This window comes from Corvus brachyrhynchos, unplaced genomic scaffold, assembly GCF_000691975.1.
Source record: "Corvus brachyrhynchos isolate BGI_N302 unplaced genomic scaffold, ASM69197v1 scaffold305, whole genome shotgun sequence".
NCBI classification, from domain to species: domain Eukaryota; kingdom Metazoa; phylum Chordata; class Aves; order Passeriformes; family Corvidae; genus Corvus; species Corvus brachyrhynchos.
In genome coordinates, this window is record NW_008239284.1 from 107,702 (window position 1) to 118,085 (window position 10,384).

Consider the following 10,384-nt stretch of genomic DNA (forward strand, 5'->3'; position numbering starts at 1 on the left):
CAGGAATGTTCTCCAGTGAGGGCACACTGGTCACTGCTCCCCAGGCACTGTCAATAGCCAAAAACCTGGTCATCCATGTGGCAGCCTCCAACCAGAAATTGCTGGGATGTGCTGGCACCTCGGCCCAGGCTGGTCAGCAGAGTCTTGGGTGCAACAAGGCTGGCACCTGATCACCTCTCCCTGTCACTAGCCCTGTTTCCAGAACTAGACTAGTAATGTCTCCTCTTTTTCCCATTTTTCCATGTGATCCTGCAGTCCTTCTTTGTTCTTCACATTTCACACAGGGATTGACAAATTAGAGATTCCCTTTCCACCACATTCTCCTGCATTCACTCAAAAAATTGCCACTTCCATGAACGCCACTGTCCCAGAGAAAGGCAGCCAGCACAGCAGGGACCTGCCAGCTGTGGCCTGGAGAAGCTCTGGTTTCAGAGTGTCCAGCGCTGCCTCCTGAGCCCCAGCAGCACTGGGGGCCTGCCCCATGAACGAGCAGAGCTGTGCTGGGTGGAGCAGCAGCTCCAGGCCGAGAGTTGCTGCAGACAGCCCCAGGACAAGGCCAGCACATGGGGCACTCCGGGGCTGGCCAGCACGGCCTGAGCTCTGTACTGGAGGTGCAGACTCACACAAGGGTGCCTGGATGGCACACGGGGCTGGCACAGACCCTGGGGGCAAAGCCATGCCCCGAAACAAGAGCTCAGATGAGCAGGTGCGTCTCTGACCCAGAGCTGGTCCTCCATGTCCTCAGGGGCTGTGATCCAAGCCTGGAAGAGGTTGGGATCAGGTCTCCTGCCTGCTCCCTCCCCAGGGCCCAGCTGCCCTTGGAGAGGTGGGGGAGGGGCCCGTGGTACAACTGCATGGCATGAAAAGAGTCAGCACATCAGTGATCAGGAGAGAGACGGGAGAGAAGAGGTGGAGGAGGAGAGGAAAGCCCCAGTGGGGTACCCACCACCTGCAAGACCAGTCAGACCAGCCTGTCTGAGCTTTTCTCAAAGGAAAAAGAAACAAGATGCAGTGGCACACCCCAAAGAGAGGACAAGGTGACCTACTGGGACAGAGCAGGTGGCCCAGGCTGAAGAGTGGCCAGCATCTGCAGAAGCCCAGTGGCTGCCAGGAGACACCAAGACGTGGTAGATGCAAACGCGGGGAAGGTCTGAGGACAGACCCTCCCTCCCCATCTTTCAAGCTCCAGATCTCAAAGGCTCTCCCATGGGGTGGACAGGCTGAAGAAGAAATGCACCCTGTGCCTGGGAGCACCACATGAAGCAAAAGGCAGTTGGAGGCATGGGAGGGAACAGCAAAACGGGATGAACTGCAGGAAAACAGAAGGCGGAAAACAAAAGATGCAAGAGAAGGGATGAGAGGCTGCCGGTGTCTCTCCCTGTGTGAAGGGCACTGTGCTGGGAAGAGGCTTTGGAGAAAAACACTGTCCTGCTGTCACCCAGTGGGAAGCTGCCTTTGGGGGCAGGAGGATTCTCTGTGGCTGGTGGAACATCAGTGCCTCACGACGGCCTGGGATACAGCAAGGATGAAACTTCTTAGAAATCACCGCCAAAATCAGGAGTCTGTCAGTCAGTGTGGCTTGTGCCAGCCTGCACCCCTGCACCTGTTGTTCCTCCAGGGAGGTGACGAAGAGCAGTCACAGGGTCCGGTCTCTCAGCTCAGTCACCAGCTCCAAGCACAAGAAGTGTCTATGGCCACATCTCCTCAGCAGCTGAGAGACTGCCAAAGGTCCAGCAGCTGCAGGTGGGGCTGGAAAGAGCAGGTTGGGGTCTCTGCCTGTGACCCAGGAGGGAACAGCCCCGAATGGGTGCCTGCCCTGATGCTGCTGGAGACTTGGATGAACTCAGGCTCTGCCCATCTGAAGGGGACCTCACTCTGCCCCAGGAGAGAGGATGTGCTGGGACTTCACATCCTTGCCTTCCAGATTGCAGCCAGACAGCTTCCTGTGCTCTCCTTCTCTGCTTGTCTTGAAGGCCTGTTCAGTCCTTCCCCTCCACGCCGCAGGTCTGTGCTTTGTCCTCCTGCACCTCGGGGCCCTCCCCTGCCTCCCTCCCTGCTCCTGCTGGCACTGAGAGCAGGTGCCAGGCACCTCCTGGGGACAGCTGCTCCCACACCCGCCCTGTGTGACAGCATGGGGTGTCAGGAAAGCAGCGTTTGGCATGGGCTTCGATGGAGATGGGAACGGGCCGACAGCTCTACCAGAGGGTCATTACAGCCCCGGGCTGCCCTGCCCCTCCTAAGCACTAAGCTGAGCCCCCAACAGCCAATTCAGAAGCTGCTTTTCGGGGTAGGCTTGGCACTGCTGGGTCTGCCTGGCCCCGGGGTGGCTGCAATGGGGCAGGTACTTCCCTAAGCTGAGCGACTGGTCCTCTCCTTGGGTGGGACTCTTGGGCGAGGCATTTGCAGAGCTCCAGGTTATCCTTCCCTTCATTTTGTGGTCGATTTACATGTAGGAGATTTTGACCATGGCAAAGCAAGTGAAATGAATAAAGTACAAAGTTCTGTCAGGTACTAGTCAGACACTGTTGATGCTTTAAGCATGTTAGCCATGTTACAATGGAAAGAAAAGGTGTTTTACATACAGAAATCTACATACATACAACAGCCCAAGACTTCTAGTTTTGTTGTTGCTTAAACAAAGCTACAAGACAATGTTCAGGAACTGACCTTGGACTCTTTCTCCTCCAGGAGGGTCTCCAGCTTCTTTTGTGCAGCACGACCCTCGTGGTCGTCGCTGACTATCAGAATGACGTGGTTCCAGTTGAAGACTCTCATCATCTCAAACCAGACGTTGGCCTGGTGAGAGTAAGGTGGGACTGTGCGCAAAAAGGACAGGTGGATGCTCTGCAAGGAAGAACAAGAGCTCAACACAGGCTGTGGGGGCATCAGCCACGCTTGCAGGGACGGGGCTGGGATCACAAAGCCATTTGGGGAAGACCTCTGGGATGCACACCTTGAGCTAACCTCTGGGACCTGCATCCTTCCTTCTGGCCGGGAAGCAAACCCTGGATATGATTTTGTACCTCTCTGAGGTTAAACCAGAGCATGGCAAAGAGGGGTTTCTGCTTTGTGGTCCACAAGTGCACAGAGGAGAAAAGCCTCTCGAGCCATGAATGGCCAGCAGTGTTCAGTGCAAACATAGCCTTGCCTCTTGACCTTTCAAATAATTACCAGGCAATGGGCATCGAAAAGAGAAAGAATTCCTGTCAGAAGGCAGAGGCAGGCCCAGGCAGCTGCGCATTCGCCATTTGCCATGGCAGAAGTTGAGAAAGGCAGTTTTATAACGTGGTCCCTGGCTGTTTCTAGGTCAGCCTGTTCTGCAGCAGCAGGCAGAGCAGGCAGCTCTGGACCCGTGCCCCAGCAAACCTCTCTGATTTGGTTAAAGACATCGTCATGGTTGGCTGATTGAGCAATAGCAATTCCAGCCTAATTAAGTACAGCGCTCTTAGGGGAGCAATCAGGCCAAAAGCTGGAGCTGACAGAGAGCTTTCAAACAAATGCAGCTCGTCCAAAAAGCCCTAGAGTCAAACATTAGGAAGTGAAGTGCTCATGCTCAGCATGGACTCTACTTGACAGCCCAGCTACATGCTGGAGGGAGGCAGGAGCCTGAACTGGAGAGGACAAAAATAAAAAAAATATTTCTTTCTGTAAGGCTGAGATGGTTGTCTGGACCAAACAGGGCTTGTCCAGACCTGCTCATCCAGAGACCAGACCCAGAACGGGTCAGAAACATCCTGAATGGGCCGAAGTAATTCACACTGGAAAGGAAAAGGCATCATGTCCCCCATGGGCACACACAGGAGGGACAGACACACCAAATAAATCCTTTTCCTCACACTCAGCACGGTGATAACGTCAAACCAGACCATGAAACGTACAGAAAATTCCCTGCACAGGGTCAGCAGCTCCCTGCTCCTGCCCCAGCCCAACACATGACAGAGGCAGCAGCAGAGCCACCACAGCACGGGGAACATTTCCTGATGGTGAGACACTGAGGAGAAGGGCGGATGCTTAATCAGAGGGGGAAACAAACCCGGAGAGCCACAAGGAGACTCTCGGAGTGTGACTGACACAGACATTACAGTCACAGCAAGAGCAGCTCACGCCACAAGACCAGCCCTAACCCTGGGATTGGGAAAAAACCCCATAGGGACAAACAGTGAAAGACAACCATGGTCTCCACACCAACACAGTGTCCAGGAGCTCTTTGGAGTCAGCAGAGATGCCCAGGAATTTCCAGGTCCAGCTGCACAGCCTGGGTCAGGGGCACACCATCTGGATCTAAGCATTTTTAATTTTTAACCCCTGAGCATTTTTAATTGCTTTAAGGAAATACAGGGAAAGTGAAACTGGAAATGGGGAAAAAAAATCAGAAGAGAGAAAAGAATGAAAAAAGAACAAAATAGCCAATATTAAAAATAGAAATCAGAAAAACAAAGGTTGAAAAATCAAAATTCTATCAAAATTCTTTCAATCCCTTTTTGAAATGACAAAATCTTTGAAATTTCAGTATATTGCATCAATTTATTTTCTAGTTTCCCAAGCAGCTTGCAAAAATTCTGTTTAAACTGATCATGGCTTTCTTAAGTATTGTAAATACATATCACTGTGTTCAGAGGAAAAATTTACTGCAAGGTTGTTGGGGAGCAACTTGGTTTAACAGCCCAGACAAATTTGCTTCCTGAGGTGATGTCAAAAGGGTCATGGACAGGCTCTGCTGGTACCTTAGCTCCTGGATCCCTGAATTGTGGTTTTCAAATAGGATAATGAAGAAAAATCCACAGCAAGTGCCGAGCCAAGATCTCAGGATGAGCACTCACGGTCTGTGCGTGGCTCTTGAAGCACCTGGGACTCCTGAGCATCTCTTGCAGGGGCCAAAGATTGGCAGAAAAATGAAAGTAGAGTCCCCCAAATGTTCAACTTGCGCTGTGCAGAGGCAGGTGAGAATCTGGCTTGGTGTAATTTGATAACCCCCATTGCAGCACACACAGTGACACCTCACAGGTCCCTGTCACACCCCTCTGACACCCAGCACAGAGCTCTCCTGGGCATGGGCACATGGGCTGCACTGCAAAGGGTGGGCATGCAGTGGTTTATGCATCCTGATTAGCCCATTTTTTGGCAAGTAACTGTTAAAAAAGACCTGGTGCTTCTAGCACAGCCTCTGTGAGAGAACCAGCGCAGCGTGTGGGCTCACCCAGCTGCAGCAGCTCTGGTGCGCTGCTCCAAGCACCTGAACTTGGGGCTGTCCAGGGTCATCAACCCCTCCTCTCGGATCAGGCACACAGCAAAAACTGCTCCTCCTTACAAACCCACAGCTGCCCTTGTAGGATGTTTTGTAGGATCCTCACCCCTTGCTCTCCTCTGAGTGTGCCTGGTGCTGGTCACAGCGCTGGAGTGGGACCATGGGAATGGCTCCCACCAACCCCAGCCTGCTGAGAAGCCTCCCTACAGCCCACCCACACCTGAGTGCTCAGCCCTGTGCTCCCTCACTTGGTTCTGGTTCTGCAAACAGGCAGTAAATACAGCCTGGGGTGAAATCCAGGTGCCCAAGCTCAGCAGGAGCCCAGGGGGCTGGAGACAAAAAGCACCGGAGGGAGCGTGGTTGGGGTATTTCCTGTGAGGGTGGGCAGGCCCCGGCACAGGGTGCCCAGAGCAGCTGGGGCTGCCCCTGGATCCCTGGCAGTGCCCAAGGCCAGGCTGGACATTGGGGCTTGGAGCAGCCTGGGACAGTGGGAGGTGTCCCTGCCCATGGCAGGGGTGGCACTGGATGGGCTTTAAGGTCCCTCCCAACCCAAACCAGTCTGGGATTCTCTGATGATTCTGTGTGAGGTCAGGACTTGAGAACTGCAAATACTTGATGCAAGTCCGTACAAAGAGGAGCTGTTTGAGCCGATCTTGCGTGTCTGTGTGAAAGCACAGGCTGTGCATGCACAGCTGTGAGCCTGAACCTGCAGAAAGCACAGGAGTGCACCCACCCCTGCAGGGAACGTGCCTGGGTGCTGTAACCCACCTGAGGTCGTGCCATGCCTGGGGGAGAGCACTGGGGGTGCCTTTGGATGGAGATTTTATCCACAGAGGAAAGGGCACGGCTGGGGGGCCACCAGGCAATGCCCGTGTGTCCCATCAGGGCCATGCACAGGGCCATGAGTGAAGGGTTTGTCACCTTCTTCACTTCTGTGTGCCCAAGGGCTCAGCCCAGCTCACAGCCCGTGGCTGCGGGAGTGATTTTTTCCTACAGGCTCAAGGGAGCAATTTGCTTTTGCTTCATTACCTGTGTCAGTGGGGCCAGTCCCCCTTCTAGCAATGCAGTTCCCAGCTGAGCTGCCTGGGAAATTTCGAAGAGATTGACACAGATCCCCATCTATAAAGCTTCTGAAAATCTGGTAAAATTCACCAGCTGGGCACGAGAAAGAAGCCATGGGCCAGTGCCTCCATGGAAGGAGCCTGCCCACTGCCCCACATGACAGCTGTGGGCGTGGGAGGGAGCTGAGATAACTGAGATAGCTCAAACGTGTGCAGGGAGGGATTTTGGGGGCAGAGGGATGGGGAGCTCACACTCAAATGCTCTCTCTGCCTTTCCCTGCAGTGCACGGAGGGAGGGGTGGGGCAGCCCCTGGGGGCTGTGGGGCTGCTCTGTCCTGCTCCCAGCTGGGATCTGAGAGCCTGTGGGGATCTGCTGGGATGTGGGGGCTCCATCAGGCCATCACTCCACTGGCCGGGGCCGCTCTGGCACATTCCGGGCTACCCTGCTGAGGGCTGTGCTGCCCTGCTGAGGGCTGTGCCCCCCAGTCCCAGGGCAAGCCTCTCTGTGCTGCACTAAGCAGCCTCTCCAGTCACCACTTGTGGGTGCTGGTGAAGGAGTCCTGACCCTGACCTTGGTCAAGAAGAGCCACTTTTCCCCCCACTCGCACCTTCCCACCCTGACTAACAGGGCTTCTGCTGAGCATCAGCTGCCAGTGAGACCAGTAGTAAAGAGGAAAACTCTTTCCAGTGAAGAAGCCTCATGAGGGCCTGGAGTGGTTCCGCTGAGAGCAGGAAAAAGCCATCCCCAGACTGGAGAGAGAGACAGACCTCACTTCAACTACCGCACTTCAAGGATAAGGGGCTGGAACTGAAAAAGTTCTCCATTTGCAGGATGTCTAAACTCCACTTTCCAACTGTTCCAGCAGCACAGCAGATCTCCTTTAATTTATTAATTTATCTCCCTGATCCTCTGCTGCAATGATCTGCTGGGGGGTGATGAGGGGCTCCTCTGGGCACCCAGGGTGTCCCTTCAGCCCCACACGTAGGAGAGGTCCCCCAGGGTGGTGTTGAAGAGCACAGACCCTCCTGCCTCCCGAGCTGTGCACTCCCCCAGGCTCTGCTCTCACACACTCTGTGCCATCTCACATTTTTCATGGTGCCAAGATGCCAATGCCAATGCCAGAAGCAGAGGAGATACAAACACCCCCAGTGACCCGAGCACAGTCCAGCCTGGCCAGGCAGGGGCCCAGCTTGGGCAGGTCAGAGGGGGATTTTTGCAGTGCTCAGTCCATCAGATCTCCCTGGGGCCTCTCCGTAGCGATGGGCACCACAGCGATGGGAGCCACTCTGCTGCCTTTACCCCGAGACTCCCTCTCCCCTCCAGTTCCCTGCTGACCTCACTCAGACGTGGCTGGGGTTCCAGAGAGCCCTCCCCAGACAGGCAGGGCTGTGCTGGATGGTGTGAGGGTCTCGGTGAAGGAGCAGCTCATGATTTCATAAGATGCACATACAAGGAGGCCAAGCCAGAGTGCTCTGCCTGACAACTGCAGCATCATTTCTAGCATAAATGTTTGGGTACTGGGACCAGTAAAATTCACTTCCCTCGGGTATCTTTGTTGAAAGATTGGGCACAACTCATGGACCACTGTGCTTGACTGGAGATGCTCTGAGAGCATCCAAAGTTACTGGGCAAACCTGTCTGTGCTGAGCTCCATACCTTTCCTCCCCCGGTAGCCTTGAGAGGAGCATAATTAACCCAACTTCAGCCCCCTGTGAAATTTAGCTAAAATTGTCTGATGCTTCCAAAACCAATTAGGGGCGTACATACAAAGTGATCCTACAAGCTTGTTTCCATAGAAACTAAGCTGAAAGATATAATTTCCTGAATTAAAACAAAAAAGGAAGCAAGCTGATCACTGGAAACCAAAAAGGGAACAGCTGAATGTCCCCATGTCACGAGCCAGCCTGTCCTGCATGGGGTGTGCAGAACCTTCCACTGTCCTATCCCACAGCTCCACACCCCTCTGCCCCCCCCTCCACTCCCACATTTGCTGTTCCCTCCAGTGCCCAACACCCTCTGCTCCTCTGCCCAGTCCCTGCCTATGCCCCATCTCCTGTCTGCAACTCCCTGTTCTTCAGAGAGCCCCAAGCCTTGGTGGGCAGGAGGCTGAGCACGAGGCCAGCCAGGCAGGAGTGCTCTGAGGGGCGCTCGGGGTGGGCAGCGTGGGCTCCCTGCCCAGTCTCTGCCAGGCCAATGTACCCCACAGCCCTGAACCTACTCAACACCCCAAATACTCCATGGAGAGCATGTCCCTGCCGCCACACCGGGTCAGCACTGCGGCCGTGGGTCTCTCCTCCAGCCCTGAAGGGAGCCAGGCGGGGTTTATGGGGCTGTTTTGCAGAAAATGTGTTTTAAATAGGAAAAGACTGGCAGAAGCAGAGGCGGGACCCAGCCCCTTGGGGTGAACACTCCAGGCCAGCACAAGGCTGGACAGCACAGGCTGAGCACAGCCCTGCAGAGATGGAGCAGGACCTGTCAGGTGCAGGATCCTCTCTCCCTGCCCCCCTGGGCCCTGTCACAAGGGCCCTCACAGGGACATTTCTATCAGATCTGTCTCCTCCCCACAGCAGCAAGAAACAAATTCCCCCTGAACACTTCCTGCCTGCTCTGCCAGCTCTGTTGCCAGCCCTTTCCATCCAACCATGCCTGGTGGGACCCTACCAGGGCGTGCAGGCCCCAGCCCTGCCAGCCACCATCACCGTCACTGCCATGGCCTTGGCTTGCTGACCACCTTGCCATGGCTTCCCTGGTGGGAGATGCCAAAACCTGCTGCTGCTCCAGCCAAGCAGTGCTGCTGGTGCCTCTCTGGGAGCCTCTGCTCCTCCTCCTGAAATTTGACTTCATTTAGCATGTAGGCGGAGAGACTATTTTTGCACTGAACATTTACATTTGTGAATATTCACATTTTCCAAGCAAAGGCCGATTCGTGCTTCGAAGCAGGCTCGATCTCACCCACTGAGCTCGTGTGCCTGGATGAAATCCTGCAATGGCATTTGGAAGGCCTGGCTCTGCTCAGCTCCTCCTTTTGCCTTTATGAAAGCTTTAGGTGTTTGCCAAGCGGGCTGCGAGCTGAGAGCCAGGGCAGCACCTCAGTGCCCAGGCACTGCCTGCACATGGCAGGACCTTATCCAGCCTGGAAGTCTCTGTGTTCCCACAGGGACAGCTGAGACACTGGGATCTGAACCTCTGTCTTGAGTGCTGGCCAGCCTGAACGCCACGTGAAGCCTCAGGATATTCTGTTATCTCCCCTACCAACATCCCACAAACCCAGAGAAGGGAATGCAACCAAACAACCTCCAAGCCCCAGAGAGATCCTGCCCAGTGTACAGGCTCTAACAGGATCCTCCTGCCCCTCCACAGGCCCCCAGAGCCCCCAGAACCCCCTGGCTGTCAGCAGTGAGCAGGGCAGAAGCCAGCTCACGCCTTTGCTGTGGCTGGAGAGCAGCGAGCCCGGCAGGCTGGCAGAGCAGCGCTGCAGAAATCATCCGGCACTATGTAGGTCAGCACTGGCAGCTGCAAAAAAATTATGTACCCTGGAATGCAGGAGGGAGAGAGAGAGAGAGGGAGCTGCAGGCTGGGCTGGAGAGGGTGGACAGACAGACACAGAGTGTAGACATCATTAACCCTCCTGACGGGCACTCTTGGTTTACAGCACACGTATGAGGTACTAGACCAGAAGCATGCATCAGTTACCTTATCAGAATATATAGACATGCGTGTTGTCAGACCAATGACAGGGATCCTGTAGAAGCCAGCTGTGTATGACACAGGTGTTGGTGTTAGGTGATCGTTGGGAGCAGGAGGGTGGCTAACTAATATTGCATAGACCTGTAGGACAGGATACACGACACAAACATTATTTCACAGGAGCGCATCGGCCATCCAGCGTGATTTTTTTTTTCCCTTTTCTTTTCTGCAACGCTAAACAGCCCCGTGTTAGCATGAGAACGGCACTGAAATGAGTGGGATCAGGGAAGCAAGGGCTGTGCTGGGAGCCAGGGGTGCTGTGCCACGGCTGGGGGTGATGGCTCTGCGCAGGGTTATATCCTAATGGAATGCCATGCCCAACCGCCCCGC

At 54.7% G+C, this 10,384-nt stretch overlaps 1 protein-coding gene across 1 annotated transcript in view; it reads right to left on the reverse strand.

Annotated features, from left to right (window-relative positions):
- The window catches only part of GRIN1 (glutamate ionotropic receptor NMDA type subunit 1), a 25,711-nt gene extending 15,576 nt beyond the window's left edge, over window positions 1-10,135 (reverse strand). Inside the window, 2 exon segments of the mRNA XM_017740337.1 lie at window positions 2,668-2,844; window positions 10,001-10,135. Of these exon segments, the coding sequence (XP_017595826.1) occupies window positions 2,668-2,844; window positions 10,001-10,021 (198 nt within the window). The 5' untranslated portion in view covers window positions 10,022-10,135.
- Window positions 10,136-10,384: the final 249 nt, after the last annotated feature.